General features: G+C 41.5%; 2 protein-coding genes across 3 annotated transcripts in view; one reads left to right on the forward strand and one right to left on the reverse strand.

The window, feature by feature from the left end:
* LOC121574020 (SH3 and PX domain-containing protein 2B) overlaps positions 1–21152 on the forward strand; it is a 127450-nt gene extending 106298 nt beyond the window's left edge. For both annotated transcript variants that reach the window (XM_041886531.2, XM_041886532.2), the window contains 3 exons: positions 15788–15834; positions 16003–16128; positions 16342–21152. In XM_041886531.2, the coding sequence (XP_041742465.2) occupies positions 15788–15834; positions 16003–16128; positions 16342–18012 (1844 nt within the window). In that variant the 3' untranslated portion in view covers positions 18013–21152. The remainder of the gene's footprint in view (positions 1–15787; positions 15835–16002; positions 16129–16341) is intronic.
* Positions 21153–21707: 555 nt separating this feature from the next.
* The window catches only part of LOC121574245 (serine/threonine-protein kinase 10-like), a 54531-nt gene continuing 48465 nt past the window's right edge, over positions 21708–27773 (reverse strand). The window contains exons 14-19 of the mRNA XM_045222657.1: positions 27583–27712; positions 26840–26964; positions 26497–26685; positions 26084–26209; positions 25572–25685; positions 21708–23635 (exon numbers count right to left, since the gene is read on the reverse strand). Coding sequence (XP_045078592.1) covers positions 23495–23635; positions 25572–25685; positions 26084–26209; positions 26497–26685; positions 26840–26964; positions 27583–27712 — 825 coding nt within the window. The 3' untranslated portion in view covers positions 21708–23494. The remainder of the gene's footprint in view (positions 23636–25571; positions 25686–26083; positions 26210–26496; positions 26686–26839; positions 26965–27582; positions 27713–27773) is intronic.

Raw genomic sequence — 27773 nt, forward strand, 5'->3', positions numbered from 1 at the left:
CACCCAGTCACTACAAAGATACAGGCGTCCTTCCTAACTCAGTTGCCGGAGAGGAAGGAAACCGCTCAGGGATTTCACCATGCCAACAATTAAAATGTATGTCCTGAATATAAAGTTTTATGTTTGGGGCAAATCCAAAACAACACAACACTGAGTACCACTCTTTTCAAGCATGGTGGTGGCTGCATCATGTTATGGGTATGCTTGTCATCGTCAAGAACTAGGGAAAGAAACGGAATAGAGCTAAGCACAGGCAAAATCCTAGAGGAAAACATGGTTAAGTCTGCTTTCTAACAGACATCGGGAGAAAAATTCACCTTTCAGCAGGACAATAACCTAAAACACAAAGCCATATATACACTGGAGTTGCTTACCAAGACTAAATTGAATGTTCCTGAGTGGCCTAATTACAGTTTTGACTTACAGTAAATCGGCTTGAAAATCTATGGCAAGAAAATTGCTGTCTAGCAATGATCAACAAATAACTTGACAGAGCTTGAAGATTTTTTAAAATAATAATGCAAGTATTGTACAATCCAGGTTTGCAAAGCTCTTAGAGACTTACCCAGAAAGACTCACAGCTGTAATCGTTGCCAAATGTGATTCTAACATGTATTGACACTGAATACTTATGTAAATTAGATATTTCTGTATTTCATTTTCAATAAATTTGCAAACATTTCTAGACTTGTCCCGTAGCCAGTCCTGTGTTGTCTTGGCTGTGTGCTTAGGATCGTCGTCCTGTTGGAAGGTGAACCTTCGCCACAGTCTGAGGTCCTGAGCGCTCTGGAGTAGGTTTTCATCAAGGATCTCTCTATACTTTGCTCCCTTCATCTTTCTCTCGATCCTGACTAGTCTCCTAGTCCCTGCCGCAGAAAAACATCCCCACATCATGATGCTGCCACCACCATGCTTCACCATAGGTATGGTGCCAGGTTTCCTCCAGATGTGATTCTTGGCATTCAGGCCAAATAGTTCAATCTTGGTTTCATCAGACCAGAGAATCTTGTTTCTCATGGTCTGAGAGTCCTTTAGGTGCCTTTTGGCAAACTCCAAGCGGGCTGTCGTGCCTTTTACTGAGGAGTGGCTTCTGTCTGGCCACTCTACCATAAAGGCCTGATTTGTGGAGTGCTGCAGAGATGGTTGTCCTTCTTTAAGGTTCTCCCATCTCCACAGAGGAACTCTGGAGCTCTGTCAGAGTGACCATCGGGTTCTTGTTCACCTCCCTGACCAAGGCCCTTCTCCCTCGATTGCTCAGTTTGGCCGGGCGGCCAGTTCTAGGAAGCGTCTTGGTGGTTGCAAACTTCTTCCATTTAAGAATGATGGAGGCTACTCTGTTCTTGGGGACCATCAATGCTGCATAAATGTTTTGGTACCCTTCCCCAGATCTGTGCCTCGACACAATCCTGTCTTCGGAGCTCTACAGACAATTCCTTCGATCTCATGGCTTGGTTTTTGCTCTGACATATACTGTCAACCATGGGACCTTATACAGACAGGTGTGTGCCTTTCCAAATCGTGTCCAATCAAATGAATTTACCACAGGTGGACTCCAATCAAGTTGTAGAAACATCTCAAGGATGATCAATGGAAACAGGATACACCTGAGCTCAATTTCGATTCTCATAGCAAATGGTCTGAATACTTATGTAGATAAGGTATTTCTGTTTTTTATTTTTTATAAATTTGCAAAAATTTGTAATTCTGGGGTATTGTGTTTAGATTGATAAGGATTTTCTATTTATTCAATCCATTTTAGAATAAGGCTGTAACGTAACAAAATTTGGAAAAAGGGAAGGGGTCTGAATGCTTTCCGACTGCACTGTATTTATACTGAACAAAAATATAAATACAACATGTAAATGTTGGTCCCATGTTTTATGAGCTGAAATAAAATATCCCAGAAATGTTCCATACACACAAAAAGCTTATTTATCAAAAAATGTCGTGCATCCCTGTTAGTGAGCATTTCTCCTTTGCCAAGATAATCCATCCACCAGACAGGTGTGGCATATCAAGAAGCTGATTAAACAGCATGATCATTACACAGGTGCACCTTGTGCTAGGGACAATAAAAGGCCACCCTAAAATGTGCTATTGTCACACAACACAATGCGACAGATGTCTCAAGTTTTGAGGGAGCATGCAATTGGCATGCTGACTGCAGGAATGTCTACCAGAGCTGTTGCCAGACAATTTAATGTTCATTTCTCTACCATAAGCCACCTCCAATGTCATTCTAGAGAATTTGGCAGTACACCCAACCGGCCTCACAACCGCTGACCACGTGTATGGCATCGTGTGGGCGACCGGTTTGCTGATGTCAACGTTATGAACAGAGTGCCCCATGGTGGCGGTGGGGTTATGGTAGGGGCAGGCATAAACTATGGACAACGAACACAATTGCATTTTATCAATGGCAATTTGAATGCACAGAGATACCGTGACAAGATCCTAAGGCCCATTGTCGTGCCATTCATCCGCCGCCATCACCTCATGTTTCAGCATGGTAATGCACGTCCCCATGTCGCAAGGATCTGTACACAGTTCCAGGAAGCTGAAAATATCCCTGTTCTTCCATGGCCTGCATACTCACCAGACGTGTCATCCTTTGAGCATGTTTGGGATTCTCTAGATCAACGTGTATGACAGTGTGTTCCAGTTCCCGACAATATTCAGCTACTTCGTACAGCCATTGAAGACGAGTGGGACAACATTCCACAGCCTGATCAACTCTATGCGAAGGTGATGTGTCGCTCTGCATGAGGCAAATGGTGGTCATACCATATAGTGACTGGTTTTCTGATCCACACCCCTACCTTTTTTTAAAGGTATCTGTGACCAAGAGATGCATTTATGTATTTCCAGTCATGTGAAATCCATAGATTAGGGCCTAATGAATTTATTTAAATTGACTTATTTCCTTATATGAACTTTAACTCAGTAAAATCTTTGAACATTTTGCATGTTGCATTTATATTTGTGTTCAGTATAGAATTCAGGCTGTAACACAACAAAATGTGGACTAAGTCAAGGGGTATGAATACTTTAAGGCACTGTAGGTCTAGGGTTTCAAGCTTTGGTTGAATTCAAATTTAATCTACAAGTTAATAATTAATATGTTGGATTCACATCATCTTAACCAAAAGTCAAAGTTAAAGAAAAGGACTAAATCAAATCAAACTTAATTTAAGTGCATTTAAAGTTTGATTTGACTTGATTTAGTCCTATTCTTTAACTTTTATTTTTGGTTGAGTTAGAGACGTTAATCCAACATATCAATTATTAATTTGTAGACAACCTGGATATTGAATTGTTTACGCAACCAAATATCAACATTTGAAGGAGATGTATCTTCTGCTTGGATAGTTCCATCTGTGCCACTGACTTAGTCTGGCTTTAATTCCAGTTTGCCTACAAATTAATAATTGATATGTTGGATTCACATCTCCATCTCAACCAAATATCAAAGTTTAAGAATAGGACTAAATCAAATCAAATAAAGTTTGACTATCTCTGAAAACGTAATAACACATTTAGATGCGAACAACCCCCCCCCCCCCAAAAAAACAATCTGATATCGTTTTTCCATTGGATTTTTATTGTGCTTTACATCTCCTTTAAATGTTGATATTTGGTTGTGTTGTCAACCAAACACAATTCAATATTACTTTGTAATACAGTTAATAGCCTAAAGTTAAGGCTCTTACAAACTAATGTACCAGTATGTATTCAACTTTAAAATGAGTAACACACACTTGGCCACATTTTGAGATTACTGTAACTATAAATATCTTTATATGTAATCATAGAAAGTGTGCATTTTCAAGAGCATGCAAAGGTCGCAGGTCTGTAGAGATCTTCACAATTGCTGTAATAATCTGTGCAGAATCTCGAACAGCATTGATCACTTGCACTATGTACTTTTATTGGAATCTCAACTGCAATCCAGATCATGTGGTTGTGCTATTAGATGAAACACAGTGACAACACATTTATCTGTTGTATAAATAAACAAAATATCTGACATTGTATTCCCATTTGAACTTTGTTGTGCTTTTAAATGGTTGAAAGAGCAGTGATACAGTGGGGGAAAAAAGTATTTAGTCAGCCACCAATTGTGTAAGTTCTCCCACTTAAAAAGATGAGAGAGGCCTGTAATTTTCATCATAGGTACACGTCAACTATGACAGACAACATGAGGAAAAAAAATCCAGAAAATCACATTGTAGGATTTATTATGAATTTATTTAAAAATTATGGTGGAAAATAAGTATTTGGTCAATAACAAAAGTTTCTCAATACTTTGTTATATACCATTTGTTGGCAATGACACAGGTCAAACGTTTTCTGTAAGTCTTCACAAGGTTTTCACACACTGTTGCTGGTATTTTGGCCCATTCCTCCATGCAGATCTCCTCTAGAGCAGTGATGTTTTGGGGCTGTCGCTGGGCAACACGGACTTTCAACTCCCTCCAAAGATTTTCTATGGGGTTGAGATCTGGAGACTGGCTATGCCACTCCAGGACCTTGAAATGCTTCTTACGAAGCCACTCCTTCGTTGCCCGGGTGGTGTGTTTGTGATCATTGTCATGCTGAAAGACCCAGCCACGTTTCATCTTCAATGCCCTTGCTGATGGAAGGAGGTTTTCACTCAAAATCTCACGATACATGGCCCCATTCATTCTTTCCTTTACACGGATCAGTCGTCCTGGTCCCTTTGCAGAAAAACAGCCCCAAAGCATGATGTTTCCACCACCATGCTTCACAGTAGGTATGGTGTTCTTTGGATGCAACTCAGCATTCTTTGTCCTCCAAACACGACGAGTTGAGTTTTTACCAAAAAGTTCTATTTTGGTTTCATCTGACCATATGACATTCTCCCAATCCTCTTCTGGATCATCCAAATGCACTCTAGCAAACTTCAGACGGGCCTGGACATGTACTGGCTTAAGCAGGGGGACACGTCTGGCACTGCAGGATTTGAGTCCCTGGCGGCGTAGTGTGTTACTGATGGTAGGCTTTGTTACTTTGGTCCCAGCTCTCTGCAGGTCATTCACTAGGTCCCCCCGTGTGGTTCTGGGATTTTTGCTCACCGTTCTTGTGATCATTTTGACCCCACGGGGTGAGATCTTGCGTGGAGCCCCAGATCGAGGGAGATTATCAGTGGTCTTGTATGTCTTCCATTTCCTAATAATTGCTCCCACAGTTGATTTCTTCAAACCAAGCTGCTTACCTATTGCAGATTCAGTCTTCCCAGCCTGGTGCAGGTCTACAATTTTGTTTCTGGTGTCCTTTGACCGCTCTTTGGTCTTGGCCATAGTGGAGTTTGGAGTGTGACTGTTTGAGGTTGTGGACAGGTGTCTTTTATACTGATAACAAGTTCAAACAGGTGCCATTAATACAGGTAACGAGTGGAGGGCAGAGGAGCCTCTTAAAGAAGAAGTTACAGGTCTGTGAGAGCCAGAAATCTTGCTTGTTTGTAGGTGACCAAATACTTATTTTCCACCATAATTTGCAAATAAATTCATTAAAAATCCTACAATGTGATTTTCTGGAGAAAAAAATTCTCAATTTGTCTGTCATAGTTGACGTGTACCTATGATGAAAATTACAGGCCTCTCTCATCTTTTTTAAGTGGGAGAACTTGCACAATTGGTGGCTGACTAAATACTTTTTTCCCCCACTGTAACTAGGGCTGACACAATTACCGGTTATGGATGAAGACAGTCATGAATATAAAATAACCGTCATAACCGTCTAAAACAAATATGGAATGAACAGCTGACGGAAGACAGGATGGCCGGGCATTTGTGTGTTTCTGCTATAACATGGACTTTTAACAACGTAATGAAACTTTGTTTCCCCTTGCTGAAACAAGCAAGGTTTTGGAGTGTCGTATCGGGTGAATGGTGGCCATTATTGCTGTCAACAAAGAGTCCGTCTATGCTGCATCGTGTTAGAGGCTTTTATTAAAATCACGAGGTTACAGCATAAATGACAGGTGACATGACACCCGGAGAGCGACGCCTCCGAATGGCTGCTCGTTCTGCCCCTCCGTCGTTGTTCCCCCCTTATATATAACCTTCCAAGATGTGAGTGGCTCCCTCTACTGTCCAATCCCCGTGTCTACAACACACTTCCGGTCTGTTGTATGTGACGTCACACCCAAAACATTCCCTCTTGATACTAACACAAACAACATTCCATTTCTTCATGAAAAACATTTAACAAAGGCATAATCTTCAGATACGATATTCCCCCCTTCGAGACGAACTAAATGTCTCGAAAACAAACAGAATAGGATTATGACTAGTAACAATTTATCTTATTGAGTATCTTTAACATTAAACCAAAAACATTCTCCTCTAGAGTGTAAATACCTTTCTATGAAATAACTGTTTATGAAGTGTGAATACATTACTATGAAATATGAACAAATCTCTATGGAGTGTAAGAGCGAAAAACTGTCCGGCAGCCATCTTTTCAGATATCCATCCATCAATCAAGACAGTAAAATTCTCTCACGGTCCCTCTGCCCCAGGCAACCACCTTCGGTACTCCAGATAAACTCATTAACCATGTAAATGCATTTGAAACTATGATGCAATTAAATACACATGTAAGCCCCTGCAAACAAAATCCTATCCAAAAACATCCATTGTAAGGCTGGTCAACCCATTGGACCTTACAGTGAAACTCTCCCTGCCTAGACTTTCTGTCCCTAAGCATTCACCGAAATAAACAAAAACATCTAAGATCCTCACATGTATTCAATAACATCAAACATCATTCTACAAAAATTAATACCTAAAAATATGACACAATTATGTATTACACATGTCTATATTTCATTGCAGACACTGGAATGTAGTCCACTACACTTCATCTCCCCGTAGTCTCCTCTTCCAATGGATTGTTGATGATGAAATCAGAATCTTTCCACACCCTCTCCTTCTTTCATCTCCTCCAGTCATATTGTCCCTTCATATTGTCCTTGTTTGAGTATTTCAATCTCCACATGTTCTCCCAAATGCTTCTGGAAGAAAAGAAAAGAAACGACCAAACAGTATCTTTTGCAAAACAACATTTTCAAATTAAACCTCAATTTCACCTAAGAATTTTAAAATGATATATAAATGATGTATGAATCACATAAACCTATTCCCCCCTTTGATTCATAAATCATACTACAAATCACCCTAATATTGGAAAAAAATTTAAAAATAATAAACTCATAAAAAAATGATATTTATCCATCAGTAGTCCATCCATCTTCCTCCAGATCAGGAACAGTCAACACCGGCATCTGAGTGTTGTCTCCAGGCATCACTCTCCAACCTATCTCAATATCATAACTTTCTCAAAGGTAAGTAACAAATTCACAGTGCTATCAAAGCTGCCATTAAAATGTAACCCATCACTGCCCCTACTGGCCTAACTGATCTTGCAACCAAGTCTTCCAAATGCATCCCTTATTTCCTTCAATGCATCTATAACCCCAGTGATATTATCTGAACTATCTGGACTCAAAGTATAACTAATATTTATCAATATGATCTTCCCAAATGTTACACCATACCATGAATAAAGTCCCCCCTTCTCCCTTAGACTTATCCTTCAATGATAGGCTTGAAGTCTATGACATGTCCCTTTTCATCCTATTTTGAACTCTAGTTTCAGATTGATCTGTGTTCGGTGCTACCCCTCTTTTAATAGTAAAAGCCTCCTATGGAAGCTTCAACGTTGACATTAACAACATCCTATCCATCCATAGGGTAAGAATATATACGTTTTATCATCACAAACCCACCAAATATCTCTAAAATTCCCAATAGTCACATTGTCAGTCAAAAGCTAATCGTTTAACCATCAAAGTCCTGCTCTTCTTACTACCTGGTATATTAAAAAGTAACCTTATATTTCTCATTACTACCCTTAAGGTCATGCTTATCCAAAGTCATCATATAATCATCACAATCTGATATTCCCATAAACATACCCTTTACCTCATATGTTTTATTAGAACAAAAACAACTTTTAGCCCTCAATGTTTCACCTGAATACTTCAGGGTTCCGTTGTTACCTGATTTTCCTTTCCCATTTAACAATTCCCATAGGGTAATTCATTTAACCAAGAACACTTAAACCTAGGCTTAAACCACTGTTCTGACAACGACATTATTTTATCTGTCAATGACTGTTGCTGATACCACAGTCATGACAAAGCATAAGACTGACCCATACCTGATAGAGGCCGCGCGACCGTCTAACATGTTTGGTGCTGGAATTCTCAACAGACATGGATCCTCAAGATTCCTCACTGATCTTACAGAATGAGTTAATCTATCTCTAATTTCCACAACAGAAGAACGAGCGGTACTGATCAGATACCTCTCCTTGTCTGTCATTAAAATCAAAGACCTCATCCTGTCCTCCATGATGAATCTATATTCTCTCTACTACTTTCTGCTCTCCTATTTTAACCCTATTCGTACTATCATTGACAGCACTCTCCATCCGTAACATAAACCCATTTAATTTCAGAAAAGTTGTTGTCGATGTCATACTCCCTACATTTGCTATTGCCATCGTATCACTAATCCCTTCCAAAGTTACCATTAAAGTAGTTGACTTAATTGCTGTATCAACCCTAATTACTTCTAGTGCAAAAGTTCCCATTATCCTATGTGTATTATTCACTGTTGGAGTGACTACTGTAACATATTCTTCCTGAACTCCTTCGGTGACTGCGGAAGCTTCAACAGATTTCAAATCTTCCATTATAGGCATCACTTTATGAATTACATAGCCTTTTAACCAATAATTCTTAACCGGAACAAATTTTAATGCTTGTACTAGATAAATACACATATATTCTCCCTGACCTTTCTCTGTAACATTACGCCAAATAAGTGAACAGTCACTCCTAACCCTCTTCCAAACTATACCTCCTTTGACTAGGTGCAACAGCTTCTACTCCTGGTCCTGATAACAATACTTATTCTCCATAATTATCTCTCCATATGGGAGGAACGTCCCCATCCTAACCCTAATAAGTATTCTTTCCCCTAAAATTGGTGCTGTATTGGTTCCCTTATAACCAAATGCGATATATTTATGGCTTTAATAACTATCAATGTTGAAAGAGTTAAATTGCTTCTCCCTGTTGTTCTAATAAACTGAAGTGTTAATGTCCTTAGTTACTCCTAATTTTTCCCCAAAGAAAAAAGTTGTCTTTGCTTGTACTTCCATCTATCACCACTAGTGTCACTTTTTCCCACTCTCAGTCCTATCTCTAATTCCTGACTTTCAAAATTTTGATTATAAAAAATACACCTATAATTACCTTGATCTTCCTGCTGGGAACTGTAACTATAGATACTCAATCACCCTCAATCTTCTCTTATCATTCAGCAACACATACTTTCTCAATGCATCTGCCCCTAACAGATCTAACCTCCTACCATATCTTCCCACTAAACTCTAAAATGTCCTTCACTACTGTTCTCTCTCTCTCTTACCACTAACTTTGAAACTTAGCTTACTGTCTTAGAGTTCCTTCAACCTAGTTCTCTTAACTTATTTTAATCTAATCTTTTCTCTCATAAGCTTTTAAAACCTTTTTCCACTGATTTATTCACAAAATCCCTTTACCACCAAATTTTTAGAATATGTGATTGGGAAAGTTCCCCACCTGCTTCTGACTCATTACACACAGACTTGGCAAACGACTAAACACCTTTTAGCCTAGCCTGAAACCTCTTAGTGTAAGAATGTAACCCAGAATAAACAGTCACCCCTTTTAACTTTTCAGACAGATTGTCTAATAGACAGTCGTCTAGTGTACATCTTATTGTACAATTCAATTTAAACAATGCATCTCTTCCCAACACTGCAATAACAGTATCTTCTAATATTAGTACCTTAAGAGTAATTAACTGTTTTACTACCTCAAATCCCTATCCTAATTAGTTATCAATTAGTGAGATGTTTAACCTCTTTAGGCTGAACCCAGATAAGTTTTCCCCTATTCACTATCACTTCTAATGGTCGGTTGTTTCAACTGTTAGCTATTTTCTCTTCTTCTCTAATCGATGCTCTCAGCTGATACCCCCCTTCCGGATCTTCTAGGCACTAACAGGTGATCTTCACTTGCTCCTTTATCTTCCTCTGTTGTTTTCTCCCGACTTGTTGCATTAACAGGTAAAGTACCCAATCTGTCCACAATTATAACAGTCTTCTGAAAGTTGCTGGAAGTGTAGCTGAAATCTTCCTCCTCCTATTTCTTCTCGTCCTCTTCCTCTCCAATTCTGTGTCTGTCCAGAAATTGGCTGTGGATATGAATCAACTGGTGCCGCCCTTGGTGGCTGATACAATTGCATTTGATATTGTTCAGTTGAAGCTGTAACAGTGATTGTTGATTTGGTTCACTCTGATTCTTCATAACCAAAACTTATCTTCTCCACCCGTTGTATGATTGAGTTTTCAGAGTTTCTTCGTCCTGTTCTTTCTTCTTCTCCAATTCTTGGGATCCTTTTCTCAGCAGTTTCTCCTCTTCTGTATCTTCAGCTGTGTTACTTCTAAACTATTTGCTTTATCCAGGCATGATAAACATCGGTCTATATCTCTATTTCTTCTTTGCTAGTCATTGTAGGATAAAATCCTCTTGAACATAAAGCACCTTTAATCTCCAAATCTTCATCGCTTTCTTCATCTCCAACTTCCATCAGAGATCAAATCTCGTGTATCCTTCTTCTTTTTCCTCTTGCCAACTTCCTTCTGATCACAGAGTCATATCCACCCATGACCTCTTCATCCTCACTCATCTTCATCATCCTCATCCTCTTTAACCTCACTCTTCTCTTCCATACATCACATTTTCTTCCTTCTGGAGTTTTGATTCATCTTCATCGTCGTTTCCGCTTGTCCTCTCTCTATTATTCATCTTCATCTCTGATGTAACAATCACCCTGCTGGATGATCACTGAAAGCTGAGGATAAACATCCCTAAGCTGTACTTTTTGCTGAATCCGTATGTGAGAAAGGTGTACTAACTTCTGCCATTAGTTTTTCTAACACTACTTTCCAACACTACTTTAGTTAAAGGATTACTATTTTTTCCCTATATCAATCGGTGTAATCACCTTCATCTAGCCTTGCTGTCCTTTCTCCCCATTGTAACAACCCTCTTATATTCCTTTATTATGAATTATCTTATTTTAGACTATATAGCCTATGGCTTCCCCCCTGTAATTATTAATATAAAACTAACAACTCCAAAAAAAAAAAAAAAAATCACCCAAAATATGAATATTAAAAAATTCAATTAAATGTTTTATTCAAAAACCATTTAATTAAAAATAAAAAACCAATTAAAAAACCAATTAAAAATTATGAATAATTTAAAACCAAGTTTTTCCTATATCACCAATTTATCAATTAGTGTTGGCTATCTTACCAGAACCCATCAAATGCAAGTAAATGTAAGTTAGTCAACTTCAAAGCAATCCCAAAAACAAAGCCTTCTAACCTTACAACCCTTTGATTTTTATAAATTCCATTGTTTAATATGCACCCAAGTATCTTAATTGCCGAATAATGTCAGTACCTGATTCCCAACCCAATTCCAATCAAACCCCAGTGATACACAGAGCCTGCAAAATGCAATTTTTAATGAATCATTTGCCAAGCCTATGTAAAATCGTCATAACATCACATATTTTGTAAAAGATGATTTTGTGAACTAGCCTGATATCTGATCCGATCGTCTGACTCTGCCTCGTCACACCTTGTCACGTGACGCACGTCAGTCACACGTTAGCCCCTCCTCTCTCCTGTCGTATCGTATTGCTCCACTCATATGACAGAAAAACAGAGACACAGAATCACATTTTAGTAGTTAATGCAATCCCTGAGTTATTTCAACCATATTCAATATTCCTTCGTTCACCCATTATTCACTCTAAGACTAAAATCAGAACTAAATAGATCGCTCAAAAACATTTTTATTTAATTTTAATCGTCTTTTAATTATTTAATTCAATTCATTATACTTCGCCAACATATATTTAATGTATAAATTCAATAGGTCACAAAACAAGTTTCATCTTTAACCAGCCGCCGTTGAAACTAAAATACTCGTGTTAAAATCTCTCCTCTTTGTCTGTGTCCATTTCCCCCTTGCAGGGTAACGCCAAATGGGACCTATGACCTTAACCCACCATTTTGGTTTGTAGGCTTAGCACACCCGCATGTTGTAGTTTTAGCCCCGTAAAATCAAGCGCATGCGCACATCCATTTAACCCCATGCTTTTTCACCGTGGACTCTCTCCCCAAACAGACAGAATAACAGTCCAGCTGTAACTCCCGTTTCCCCCTTATAGTCAAACAACATTTAACAGCGCTCACAAAACATATAACCTGACTTACACACAGAGACAAGTTTAAGAGACTTTAATCCATCGCAATGGAGTCTCTAAGGATACATTAGCATGTAGCACACCACACAATTAGCATTTAGCATTAGCCGCCCTGTACCATGTAGCATGAAACACACTCCCATTTAGCATTAACATTAGCCTTAGCCTTTAGCTAACTGCGGCCTACTACACAGAAACATACCCTGCACTGCCCTAGTTATTTTGAACATATTTATCCTACCGTTTTTGCTACCGGGACTAATGAGCATTACACCGAGAAATCAAACCCAATCAGACATCCCGTCGGACGAAAGTCAAATCATAATCACAATCAGATAAACCTCATTAATCCGAGCTCTCTTTAAAAAAAAAAACCACCGTCCACCCATTCTATCGTGTAAACGGATTTGCCGGCCCAACATCTAAAATGGCCCCCCCTGGAGGTCTTAAAGCGGTACAGTGCCCTAAAGAATGCGCATATCTGCCTTAATCGTACACTTCAATACTTAAATCCTACCGTTTAATGCTCCAAATTTCCCATTGCCAACCGTTACCAATGGAATCTATTTTAATGCTCTAAATTTCCCCATTGCCAACCGTTACCAATGGAATCTATCTTAATGCTCTAAATTTCCCATTGCCACCCGTTACCAATGGAATCTATTTTAGCAGACTCTAGTCAACAGCAACAACGCCACCCGAGGCAAGGTCGTATGGTACATCTCTCCAGTGTACACAAGTCGTATCCAATCTAACAAACTCCGAAGCGGTAAGAAAAAACTCACCCTTTTTGGCCATGCTTCAAAGCGAGTTAGCCTGGCGGTTGACTGAAACAAAGAGGAGACGCAAACCCAGCCCCACGTTGGGCGCCATTATGTCGTATCGGGTGAATGGTGGCCATTATTGCTGTCAACAAAGAGTCCGTCTATGCTGCATCGTGTTAGAGGCTTTTATTAAAATCACGAGGTTACAGCATAAATGACAGGTGACATGACACCCGGAGAGCGACGCCTCCGAATGGCTGCTCGTTCTGCCCCTCCGTCGTTGTTCCCCCCTTATATATAACCTTCCAAGATGTGAGTGGCTCCCTCTACTGTCCAATCCCCGTGTCTACAACACACTTCCGGTCTGTTGTATGTGACGTCACACCCAAAACATTCCCTCTTGATACTAACACAAACAACATTCCATTTCTTCATGAAAAACATTTAACAAAGGCATAATCTTCAGATACGATAGGAGCAAACGATGAATAGAACGGGCTTGGAACCTCTAACCCTGGAAATTTGATTGGTAAACTGCCTGGTATTGTGATGCAATAAATTCCATGGTAATGTAGAATGTTCATTCAAATGATGTTAACTAAATGTGGCTCATGCAATGGAATGTCTTTTTTGTAATGTCAGTTGAGTTGAATCAACAAATCACAGCACATATTGATGGGTACACGTCCTGCTTTTACTTCCTGCTTTGCGCCTATGGGCAGAGAGGAAGAGGCAAAGCAAGAAGTTGTACTCAGCCCAAAATCTGTCCACAGAAATATGTTTTTTGTATTGAGGTCAATGAGAAAGTATCAACAAAGAATTGAATTGCTAATTTGCTACGTGAGGCTTATTTGATCGAATAGAAGTTTCGTAATGGTTAGGTTGTTACGAATGCACTGATATAAGTGGACGCACATGGCATTTCGGCAACTTTGAAAAAACAACTTTATATCGCTGTTGTGCCTGTTGTCATAGAGATAGATAGAGGACTCATCATGGATGTAACTTGTTTTTGCATGGACATTGCCATTGGATGCTTCCACCATTTTAAAGTAGTCAACTGCTGGGGATTCATATGAGTTGAGAGCAATCAGCCAATGATCAAAAAGAAAATGGACTACTTTAACATAGAGATAGACTCAATGGCGCTGCCCATGCTGTCACAGACGTTATAATGGCACTGATACAAAAGGTGCGTTCGTAAACTCACTCTGGCCATCTACTCCAATTTCAGAGCACTCTCGTCTGAGTGTGCCAGAGCGCAGAATAACTGATGAATTTACAAATATGCAACACCCATTGAATATGACCGTTGTCGCAAGAAAACGTAATTCAATTGTTGCCAGGTGCACAGTTGCAGTCACTAACGCTCTAGATAACATGAAAACAGCCAAACCAGCTCCACTAGGGCGAGTAAAATGGTCAGAGTGAGGTGTTCTCTCATTTATGTCTGGAAGTAGCTAGCAAGCTAGGCAACTTTAGCCAGTTAAAGTGCTTGACTGGTGTTGTGAGGTCAGAACGCTCAGATCAACCCTACTCCTCGGCCAGAGCGTCCAGTGTGCGCTCTGAACGCTCCGAGAGCGAAACGCTCTGAATTTACAAACGACCCAGAGCGCACTCTGACACACTGGAGGCAATTTACAAACGCACCCAATAATAAGTCCTCTATCTATCTCTATGGCCTGTTGTTCACACGCGTATCTGCCCTCTCATTGGCTAGAATGTTCCCCACCTGATCTCACCTCCTCCCGCCCGCCTTCCATCTTTGAGAACATGTATTTCTGTTGTTAGAGCGGTCACTTGACTGTCTATTATTATATTGACAAGATAATCTTTGCTATGGGTACACTCACAATGGCCACCCATTATGCAATCATTGACTTAAATGGGGACACCCGTTCTATTCATTCTATTTCTATGGCAGCACATGCAGTCAGGAGAAAATGTGTGCCTAATATTGTTTTGTTTTTTTGCTATTCGAACGGTTATTACGGAAACCCACGGTCATTTGGCTGGCCAATTACCGTCATCCAAAATTCTATGACCATCACAGCTCTAGTGATAACACATTTAGAGTACAACTAAACCAAAAAGATAATCTGATTGTTTTTCCTTTGTAATTTGGTTGTGTTTTTAGATGGTTGAAAGCATAGTGATAACACATTCAACAAACTTCTGCCTGTCTTTATGAGTTGCTGAATAAAAGGTTGAAATGTCATAGATCAACACCTCAACCAAATAGTACCCAAATGTCCACGTTGAAATGGCGTGGTGTGCTCAGTGGGTAATCTCTCGCTCTCTTTCGGCTCTATTCAATCTGTATCGCAGAAGTTCAGCTTTACAGCGTGGTTGAAATTTAAAGGCAATGTTCCCACTTTAGCGGAGACTGCATTCACGGTAAACGCTGCTTATGTCGGCGCAATCAGAAATGACCTTTAAATCTTGGAATCTGTAATGCTTCAGCTTTACAGATTGAATAGAGCCCTTTGTTTCTCTCTCTGTCTGGAACTAATATCTCCTCCTATTGATGTCAATGCAGGCAGTGTTTTGAGACTGATGGGCTGTGCTGTGATAAGGTTTAATCTGCCTTTTCCCCTACAGAACAAGGGGCTAGACAGAGACCACCGCCGCGCAGGGATCTCACCATCGTAAGTACCCTGCTCCAACCACTTAACCACACATCCTGAGACTCCATCAGCACTCATTAACAAAGATATGACTAAATTAGTTTTGCATTGTTTTGATGTGTTGACCTGCCACAAGGCAAACCTGATACTGACCTACTCTCTCTTTCTTCACACCCTCCCTCCCTCTAGCCGAGGGGGCAGAACCTGCCAAAGCCGCCCACCCCTCCCCAGGTGGAGGAAGAGTTCTATACCATCGCAGACTTCCAGACCACCATCCCCGATGGCATCAGCTTCCAGGCTGGGGTCAAAGTGGAGGTGAGACACTCGTCACATCTCATCACACATTGGTAGATGGTTATTGTTTGATGGTGAACAGCCTACCAAATCCCACCTAGAGAACCGTTTTTTGATTGAATAGAATGGCATTTTAACTGCTTCCCTGCAAAATGCACTGACTGATCACAACTTCTGCTGTGTATTGATTCCTGATTCCTTGAATGACTCACTCATTCCCTTTCTGTTTTTCAGGTGATAGAGAAAAACTCCAGTGGCTGGTGGTACATTCAGATTGAAGACAAAGAGGGCTGGGCCCCCATCACCTTCATCGACAAATATAAGAAGACCAGCTTGACCCCGCGCCCCAACTTCCTTGTACCTCTGCCCAATGAGATGGCCCAGCTGAAGCTGGAGGATGGCACTACCAGCGGTGCGGCGCAAGAGGACAGCTGGTCCAAACCGCTGCCAGACGAGCCCACCGCGAGCAGCGAGTCTGCAGCCCGGCCCAAGCTCAGGGACTGGAAGTCCAGCGCCAGTAAGGGGGCATCTGCCTTCTCCGGACCCCTGCCCCCAGCCCCGTCTGCCCCACCGGCTGAGGAGAGGCCAGCCCTGCCACCCCGCAGGGAGTCCATCAACAAGAGCATGGACATTGAGATTGTGGAGAAACCCAGGCCAGACGTATCCAAACCCCTGCCTCCGAAAACCTCTGCCCCGGGGGTCATTATGCCCCTGCTCACCCCCAAAGCTGCCCCCTTCAAGCCAGACAAGCCCCCTGAGCCCAAAAGAGAGATCACGAACAAGCCTCTGCATTTGAAGAATGAGATGGGTCTGGAGTGTGGCCACAAGGTCTCCGTCAAGGAGGTGAAGAAGTTCAACCTGAAACCCGTGGCTAAGCATCCGCCCAAGAACATGCCTGATCCACCGGAGGAGAAACCAGAGGCCAGCGGCCCTGCACTGTTCATGAAGCCCAAACCCGTAGTCCGGCCCAAACCCATCCCAGCTGCCAAGCCAGAACCGCCAGCTGAGAACAAGCTGGATATCACCAACCTGAGGAGCAAGCTGAAGCCTTCGAAGCCAGCTGAACCAGGCGATGGATCAGCAGAGCCAAGCCAGCAAAACGGCACTGCTCCCAACAACGGCCCTAGCAACGCTCTCCCCAAGATGCCGCCCCCCAACCTCCCCCCTAATAATGCTTTACCCAAGATGCCTCCTAGTAATGTACCCCCCAAGATGCCCCCTCCTAATAATGTTCTCCCAAACATGCCACGTCCCAACAGCCCCCCTATCAACGCCCTCCCCAAGATGCCCCCAGCCCCCAATGCTCTCAATGGCAAGGCCAGCGACGAGGCCAAGTTCCCCACCAAGCAGCAAAACGGTCATGGACACGTGAGCCAGGATGTCCCCAAACCCGCTGTTCCCCCCCACAAAGAACCTCCAGGGAAGCCAGCCGTCCTCCCTAAGCGACCCCCTCCACCCAAAAAGACCTCTGAGCCATCCAGCCCCACAGAAACCAAAGCTCCCATGAAAGAGCTCCCAGACACCAAGCCTGCTCCCCCCCAGCTCAGCAGACCACCTCCCCCTAAACCCAAGGCCTTCATGCTGCCCCCGCCTAAAGACAAGGACAAGGAAAAGGGGGAGCCCAAGGCAAAAGTGCCCGTGGCCCCAAAGCCCCTGGTTAAGATTGAGAAACCAGGCCCTCCGAGGGACAAGCTGCCGCCTCTGATCAAGGATCCCAGTAAAGAGGAGCTGTTCTTGGCCATGGCGGACTTTGAGGGCGACGATCAGATGGGTGGCTTCAAGGAGGGCACCGTGTTCGAGGTGATGGAGAGGAACAGCAGCGGCTGGTGGTTTTGTAAAAATCTAGGAGAAGGGCCAATGAAAGAGGGCTGGATCCCCTCCAATTACCTGACCAAGAAACCCTAGGTACCAGGTTCTGCTGGCCTGTTTAATAATACAAAATATTACTCATTGTATTTAATTAGCTTTTTTTATTTATAGGTACCTTTTTAATTGAGGTGTGTTTGTTGCTTTGTTACATTCCATTTGTTTAGCATTCGTGCGAGAATGAACCAGCAATGTTTTTGTTGCATATTGTTTCGTTTTCGTTCTCTTTTTTTGTACTTTCTATCCTCGTTACCAATTACTAAGCGTCAAATCCGGAACAAGCAAATGTTCCTCTCATGTTGTTCACCTTTTGTGCCATGTGTTACTCAACAAGCCTATAATGTAATGTTATGATACAGTATGTTATCACAAGCTTTGTAATAGAACAACAACATATGTCTTTCCAAGCCTTCTATAATATTGTGCCTCAGTATAGTGCTTTAAGCTTAAATATATTTAGCTAGTTCGTTTCTCAGTTAGCATATCAAAGATGCTTCAGTCTAATGAGTGGAGTCCTACCGGACAGTGCAATGCATATGGAAAATAAATCAGACCATACGACAGACTAGGAGTGCCGATTTAGGATCAGTTTTGCCTTTTAGATCATAATGAATAAGATTACATGGATAGGGGTACCTGATTCTAGATCAGCACTCCTACTCTGAGATGCTTTGTGAATACTGGCCGAGATCATTCACAAGACAAACAGCCTAAGGCAGAAGGCCATGTATACTCAGATACCTCAAAGAACACCCCTCCTCCACTAAGGCTGCAACGGAGGTTACAAGGGGAGTTCAAGAGGACATTTTGGCTTTCAAGTACTAAAATATTAACACTTCAAGAAGAGTTTTTGACAAGTGATTCTAGGTGCTAATACTAAACATTCATACAGATCTTTTCAGGTTTGTGAATGGGTTTATTTTCCTTTCGGAACTGCATAATAATGTTGCGGCTGATTTTTAACAGATGTGCACTTTTCAGATTATTCAGCCTGTTCAGGTTTGCACACTGGATTCCCAAACTGTGGGGTAGGGGGGGCGCAGGGGTCCCCCCCGCCACAAAAGGAACTCAGTACAGCTTTCAACTTACTCTTGAAAGTTGTAATAGTAGAATGCACAAGGTGCAATTTCGAAATTAGGAAGTGCATCATCAATTTTCCTCTTGTCATGTCAGTCATTGCATACCTTAGAGAGCTATTTAAAATGTATCAGAAATGTCCAGTGAAAAAGTTGAGTGAAAAGGTTTGTGAACCCCTGGCTTAATAGACCGATGGAGAGGAAATATAGAGTGTACAATTGAAAGCCATAGCAATGTTTTAAACACTCAAATAAGGTTGCTGCACGACTTTGGGAGCTGTATTGTATACCAGGGTTGGACTCCAGTTCAACTCCTTTCAGGATGGACTGAATTGACTTCATTGAAATGAAATGGACCCTTTCCCTGGTGTTCACAGTACAATAGGTGGAGAACACGTAAGTAAGAATGACTGATTCAAGTAGAGGTTACATCAGGCTGCTTCTGGTAAATGCAATATTTCATAAACTTTAGGTCTACCATTATCAATACAGACCCTAAATGAGAGGGAATTTACCTGTGATTTGTTCAATAATACAGTACAAAATACAGCGTTACTGAATCTCATAAAAAGGTGCTCAAATATAATACATAAAGTGTGGTCATTATGAAAAACATCTACATTAGTGTTTGACTGGTTTCAAGCAGACTTAGCAAAATAGTTATTTTTATCATACTTCCAGAATGAAGTAATGTCAGCTGTCACTTTCTTTTTGTTTACTTTTCACCTCTTGCTAGGTCTGGGCCTGGTTTCCCGTAGATGGAACTTAGGTTTACGAGTGTTTTAACGATACATTGTTCCTACAGCCGAAGATGTAACATGCGTTTCCCAAAACACCACGTAGAGAGAACTTTCATTAAGTGCGTCAATACTGCTAGGATCGAAAGAAAGGCAGCGCTTCTCTCAGATCAGCTTTCTCCATTCAAATCTACCTAAACATAATTATTTCACAATACTGACGACGGATCAGCTCCTAGAGAGATATTATCACCTACGGCTGCAAAGATCGAGGCAGCTTATTCTAATGGTTAACCATTAATAATGCACTAAATCACAGATTTGGCACATAATTGCGTTAATGTTCTTACACATTAAATATATAGAGGAAAAACTAAGACAGCCTACAATTATCAAAATATAACTAGATTGAACGCGAGCAATATGATTGAAAGGCAAATGTAGCGGATACGCCTATTTATACAGTCATCTAGTTTTCATTTGAAGCATATTTTTATCCTTCGCTTGTTTGTTACAATTGCAAAGACATTGCCAACTTTGTTGCCTATTTGAAGTTATCGGTGGTCACAGAGAGATGGATAAACATCCATTGGTTGTATGTTTAGCGAAGGTCTTTTGTGTATAAAATCACGCGGAAGGACAAAAAAGCATGTAACGACGCACTTGGCTGTTCGAGTGGTGTGAGGCAGTCGGTAAATAGGCTTCACAAGCGTTTAAGTGCAACTTTAGTAACTTAGCCTTAAGATGCTTCTGGGAAACTGGGCCCTGGTCACGGAGAAAGAGGGTTGGTCTCCTAGGAGACGCACTGACAAGGCTGGGAGTGCTTGTAGCTCACAGGTTCATTGGAGAATCTCAGAATATGGTTGATCTGATTCTGCTCCTAGTTGCTTTGATACTGTGTTTTTCCCCCTCCCCATGTCCCCCTCCAAAATCTAATCATGTTAAAGTACTAGGTCCAATGCCCTGTGTTAGGTCCTTAACCAACGTTGAAATCATTGGGGTTTTCCATCTTACTACACAGTGTCAACTCATGTAAGCCCTGACTGTTAGTGGAAAGTGAGTGAAACCTAGATTGGGTTAGGGTATGGGTTGGAAAGACATGCATTCTACAGTTTGGTTACTAAAGCATAAGGAGAGGCACACCGGGATTTGAACACTACATTAAAACAGTATGGATTGTCTTATTGCTTTAAGTAATGCTTTACCCAAAACTGGTCAATTGAATTTGAAAACGAGTTTATATAGAAACTGCTCTTTATTCTTTGACATATGCGCATATCCCATCTTAGTACTGTAATGTATTCTTTATACTTGTTCCCCTCATGGTTTTCTTTCATATTAAGTCAATAAACATTTTTAAAAATGTCCATGTGTCTTGGTTTTCTTTGGAAATGTTCCTTTATTTTGAGGAAACGGATGCAACCTAGGAGTAGAATATCCCATTCAATCAGATCAAGCGTTAACCGCTGATAGCCGACATGCACATATTGATGTTTTGGCAGTGTAACTGCATTGGGGCTGTCAAATCGGTGAGCAGCTGCTCTTGTAATCATGATCACGAAGCCACACCCGTCCCACTCGTGTTAGAAGTTCAGAACGAGAAAATGTAGGCTATATAGAAATAGTGACGCTCAAATTGAAAATCATTCATCAACATATTGAGGATTTCTATCAGCCTTATCGATGTGTAAGTTACAGATCACATTCCAATGTTCGAACTAGTAAACAAGGCTACATGGGATTTCTCCTAATGAAACTCCGTGCAGCCAATGGCAATGCCCAATTTAGGTATAAAGCCGGGGGCCACCTGGATTTGACAGCTTAACAGAGTTCCACCTCCGACATCGCCAAATCAACCATTATGCAGGTTTCGGCTATCGCGGATCTTATAGAATCTATCCCTTACTTGAGAACAAGCGTAGACAGAACATTTTCATTTATTAGACTCGTGTACAACAGTGGTTCCTTCTGCTGAACAGTCACATTCACTCACATCCCTTACAAATAAACTTAAATTGGTAAACAGAGACAGAGGAAAAGACAGTCATTGCAAATGACAACAGAAGAGAGAAAAACATTAAAAACTAATTAAAAATGCATCTTGAGAGAGTAGCTGTACCTGATAATCTACAGTAATCTGGTCAACTAACACAGCAGTGTCAAACTGATTCCATGGAGGGGCCTAGTGTCTGCTGGCTTTTCCTTTCAATTAAGACTTAGACAACCAGGTATGGGGAGTTGCTTACTAATCAGTGACCTTAATTTTTCAATCAAGTACAAGGGAAGAGCGAAAACCCACAGACACTCGGGCCTCCGTGAGATGAGTTTGACACGTGATCCAACAGGTCAAGAAACCAAGCCCCATTTTCAAAACAGCAGGATGCATATTAACTGCAAAATACCTCTGATGCACTCCCTCATAACTTAGTATACGCCTCTCAGTGCAAAGAAAGGCACATTTGGTGGAGGAAAAAAAAAAATCAGTTTCAAGCTGAAAAATTACATATTGCACTTTCATTAGCAGACAGTGCATTTAATATAAACAATAGAAAATTACCCCAATACACTTAAATGTAAAACCTATATCTCTTAAGATTCCTTCAAAGACAGTATTCCGTTTTGTCTTTGTTAGTTCCCATCCAGTGTGCTAGTATCGCCTTTACAGTAAAAATGCAGCACAGAAAAAACATTGAGACATTAACACTTTAAATCTCAACTAAAGAATAATCAATTTCTTCAATCCTTGAATTAAAAACAATGAAAATAAATTGGATGACAATAACCTTTCCCTGACTTCTCCCGTTTTCATTGAGTATGTTTAAGCTCATCTCATCAAAATGTAAAACTAAGCAGATATTTAGATCCACAAATGATCTGATCGAAGAGTTTCAGCATTTTAAAGTTAATAATATATAATACAATATGCCATTTAGCAGACGCTTTTATTCAAAGCGACTTACAGTCCAAGTTAATAGTGCTGAAAACTGATTTCAGTGGGAATTCCATTCATTCACTGTGTCAACAGAAAAAAAAGTGAATTCTGAAGATCATGCTCTGCTCCGATCTTTGTAAAGTAATAAACAAATGTCAAAAAAGAAATATAATTTGGCAACTAGATATATCTGCGTCATACTTGGGTGTGTTCATTACGCGAGAAACTCTTTGGAAGAAGACCGATATTGCGGTGAAACAAAAGTGTGTTTTCATTGGCTCCCAACAACACAGCATTGTTTTTAGTACATTTTTTATTATTGTCCACATTGCACCTGAAATACTGCTCCTCAGCTGACCCTCTTTGGGATATGGGATGCATCTCCCCACCACACCCTTCGGACTAACTATAGGTTAGTCTCATGCTTATTGGGTACACAATAAACCAATGGGGATCTGAGTCAATTCAGTGTTGTAGGCAATAAAACAAATAATGAAAAAGGAAACACTGCATGGATGAAGAACACCCTATCCATCAAGCAGCCTGATGTGGAGTTTAAAGACATCCTCAAAGAAAATATGACCAAGCTTTGCCATCTTGGGTTAATAAAATTATAAAATCTTATAAACAGGATTTAAAACATAACTATTCCTTAAAATGAAGGACTGCAGCAGCTGGCAGTGGTCCTTCAGGGCATTGTGTGGGATAAGGGGGTAGGATTGGTCCTGACAGGGAGAGAGGGTGTTTGGAGGGGGTAGAGGGGGAGAGATGCCAGTCTACGTGGTAGAGGACTCGGAGTAAGGGAGGAACTTTGTGAGTTTGTTTGGGGAGCTGGGGCTCAGGCACTCAGAGTCCCCACTCAACTTAAAGAACACCTCCTGTTCCCTCTTCCTCTGGGTCAGCTCCTCTTCCAGAGCCTGGGAGAGAGGGGGGGAGGGAGAGAGAAGAGAGATGGGAGGGTGAGAGAGAAGGAGAGATGGGTAGAGAAAGACAAGCTTCACTTTAAACGCACTCCAACTATTTTGAACTTTCTGTTGAAAAAACAATATTCCAAGTATAAATACAGTAATGTACACACACTTAAAAGGGGCAAGCCGCAGTTGAAACAATAAAAGTATACTCCCCACCTCTGTTTTGGAAAAATGCTTGGGGATGGGCCTGGAGAAATGTAACCACTCAAATTCACAGACAGAGCTATGGATGCCAGGACTGACCATCCAAGATATCAAAATTATAGTTTCAAGTATGTTTTGAGACTAGACAGTGTTTGTTTACATTTTAAATGTTTACAAACATTGAAGTAAAACAAGCTTATAATTTTGGGTTTTGGTTTGAAGCGATATTACTAATATTTGTTGCATAAAACACATTCATTTCCCATTCTAAATTCAAATCTGCTGCTGATGGAGCTTATGAGCTGGGGCTCTCTGAGCTGGATCTGCCTGAGCTGACGTGCGTGTGTGTGTGTGTGTGTGTAAATTATGTGTGTAAATGATGTATATACTATGTAGGCACTTGAGCTGAGCCATAAGGGAGACTAGGCATCTACCAGACCACTACCATTATCAGATTAAGGGGCAATGTAGCCTGTTTTTTGTCCCCCCACTTTGGTTCATCACCCACTAATTAACTTGTCATTTTTGCAGATTAAGTGCTTGAGCTAGTAATGTATCAATATTTATCATTTACAAATTAGCTATGACATCGCCAATGAATATATAGCACAACTTTGGAATCCACACCCCCAATAAAAAATGTAATGGTTTTGACCGTTTGGAAGTTTAGTGAGCTTCCTTTCTCCTCCCGCTTTGCACCTCGCAAAGTGATTGCTGTACTAGTTATGAAATTAGCATCTTTGTGTATCTAAAAACGACCATATACACGGATTGTTAAAGGAACACTACCAAAACTACTGCTGATGGTGAACCTGAACAATCAAGATATTGTAAGCGCCATTCAGCAGGTAGCCTATAGCCAGATGAGAGTCTCCGGTATCTTACTTTTAATTCTGGTAAAAGGCCATTTTCATCAGCGCATAGCAATAGCCTAGCAAATTACATAGGTTGTCACTCAAATAAAAGCCTAATATCGCTCAAGCCATTTAGCATTTCAATGCTGAAGGTGCCGCGCAGATATGCACGATCAAGAACAGGATGCCTACCTCGCGATGGTGAGTGTGCAAAACTGGGCACAGTGCGCAATTTGACTAGGCTACTGATATTCCCTGGGGTTATTCGGCATGCAAAATGACTTGTAGATTGATGACCGTCAACACAGTTACATGCTTAGTTCGACACTGAAGGAGAGGATATTTTCGGATGGTAGAAAGAAAGCAATATGAGCAACAACAAAAAAAGTGAGTCGCCGATTTGTTTGAATTGATTTTCATCCCGATACATGCTACATTTGGATCGGTTTGGGGTCCGTGGAACGATGCAGTCGTATCTTAAACGTTTGAATCGGGGACCGAATCGTTACATCCCTAGTGTGCATGTGTGTGTGATATAAATTAAGTCATATCATTCAAAAAATTGGTGTAGCAACTGCAGATTGCCCCTTTAAGGGTACAAAAATATTTGGAGATTTTTTTTTTTTTTTTTTACACAACTGCCAACTTCAAGGAGAAGGCCATTCAAGGAGTTGTGCCATGTCATGTCATACCTGGACCACTTATTGAGCTATGCCTTTTGTTAAGTAAATCAGGAGAAAATAATAATGGAGTAGGACTTCAATCTTATCTTACAATAATGGCAACAACAGTAATGGACATCAATGTAAATGTAAAGTGCTTTGAGACCTAGTGAAAATGACACCCAATGTTAACTTTTCAATGTCAACGGTATGGCCGCGTACCTTTTTCCTGGGCATGAGCTGCTCCCTCCACTCCTTGAGCTGGTGGTTGTGCTGCTCATCCAGAGACTTCAGCCTCTGAGTCTCGTTCTCAATCAGCAGGTGGCACTTCTCATTCTGCTCCCACATCACAATACAGTCAGTCATTACATAACCCTATTCATGCAGCACTTGTGGAACGCATTTCCCTACTTTACAAACCCAATGAATGTGGATTTTCCTATTATTGTACATTATGCTACCTTCTCTAGGCATTGTGCCACATTCATGCAGGCATTCTAATGCAGATCGGTTCTCCTGTGAGGCTTTCAGGCATTCTAATGCAGATCGGTTCTCCTGTGAGGTTTTAAGGCATTCTAATGCAGATCGGTTCTCCTGTGAGGCTTTCAGGCAGGTGGGTATGCTCAGGTCAAAAATGATGTGCAAGGCTTTGACACCCAGGGTCAAATAAGATACATATAGCTGGACATTATCTCTCTCTGTCTCTGTGAATAGTGTGGTGTACAGTAGGTCACCTGTAGTTGCTGGAGCTCCCTGACGTTGCCCTCACACTGGCCCACCATGTCCCTCATCTGGTTCTCATGCTTCTGCTGCTGGTGCAGCCGCTCAGCCTTCTGACGTTTGTCCTCCTGCTGGGCAAACTGGGGAGGCACACACACACAAGAGGGAGAGAGATGAGGATGAGTTCACACCACTTAGGCCTGATACAGTTCTGCGATACGAGTACGATATATTACTATTTTCTAGCTAACACTCGCACACTTTTTCCTGAGGTAAGTATACCTTTGAAGAGACGTCAGTGCTCATCTATTTGATCTTATTGCCTCTCTAACCTCCATCCCATGGCTACACTACGTTTGATTTTCTCCTCCATTTATACCCAGTCCCCCCCTCCCTCGAACAAGGCCGTTCTGTAGTTGTCTGGTACCTGTTTGATCTTCTCGCGGTCCTCCGAGGTGCTGCCAGTGGAGTTGATGCGGAGGCTCTTCTTGAACATGACCATGCGGGTCTTGCCCTCGCTGCGCTGGATCTTAGGCAGACGACCCTTCTCCTGCTGCTGCCGGGCCTTCAGCAGCTCAATCATCCGCTGGTTGTAGCACTGCATCTGCTCTTGCTCCTGGGGAGACAGTCATGTATGAGGGTGAGGACACGCGCGCACACACACTACACAAAGGTAAGGGGTTGTTAGAGGATATTAGCTGGGCATACAAGTTTAACCCCGATAACTGCAGTAGGATCCTTTCCCAGCCACACGGATAGGGTTACTGTACCTTCTCATGCTTCTTGAGCAGCTGGTGCCGTTGGAGGAAGTACTGGTCTTTTAGCTGCTGTTTCAGCAACTGGTGCTTCTCATGAAGGTTCTTCTCCTCTAGGTCCCAGATAGTAGCTTCCCTTTCTGAGGAGGGAGAGAGACAGCCAGTGAATGAAAATAGTTTTGAAAGCAGTTGGAAGAAGAGAACGTCAACTCTCAAGTCAGTGAGATTAAATGTATCTGAGGGGAGAGAGAGTGTAAACACTGAGTAAGCATTTGTTAAAAGTTATTGAGGGGGATAGGGCTTGAACAGAGATCAAAATGTGTACTTTAAAGGGATAGTTTGAGATTTTAGCAATGAAGCCCTTTTTTCTTCTTACCCAGAGTCAGATGATCTCATGGATAAAAATGGTATGTCTCTGTGTGCAGTTTGAAGGAAGTTAAAAGGTAGTTTCTGGAGCCATTGCTAGCTGCCTCATGTAGACTTCCAGTCATTGTGCTAATGCTAGTTAGCAATGGCTCCAGAAACTATATTCAACGAGCATCCTTCAAACTACACAAAGACATAAAAATGGTATCCTTGAGTTAATCTCTCTGGGTATGTAGAAATGGCCAAAATCTCAAACCATCCCTTTAATAGATCTCAGGGCGTTAGCTTCCCTGTGAAGGGGTTCTGACTAGACCCCTCCCAGACGAGCAGCAACTGTCATTCTGATAACTGTGTTGATGGCACCCAGCCATCCAGCATGACTGATGCTGTACCTCTGACAAGGTGCTGTTTCTTGTTGAGACACTGCCTCTCCGTCTCTGAGATCTCCCTCTTGTTCTCTGAGATGATCCTCTTCAGGGTCATGTCCAGGTGGTTCTTCTGGGCCGACAGGTAGTTCTGCTCCTAAACCACAGGAAACAGGCAGTGATGAGACGTTAATATGTGATTATAGCTAGCTACCGTT

This window comes from Coregonus clupeaformis, chromosome 9 (genome assembly GCF_020615455.1).
Source record: "Coregonus clupeaformis isolate EN_2021a chromosome 9, ASM2061545v1, whole genome shotgun sequence".
Taxonomy (NCBI): domain Eukaryota; kingdom Metazoa; phylum Chordata; class Actinopteri; order Salmoniformes; family Salmonidae; genus Coregonus; species Coregonus clupeaformis.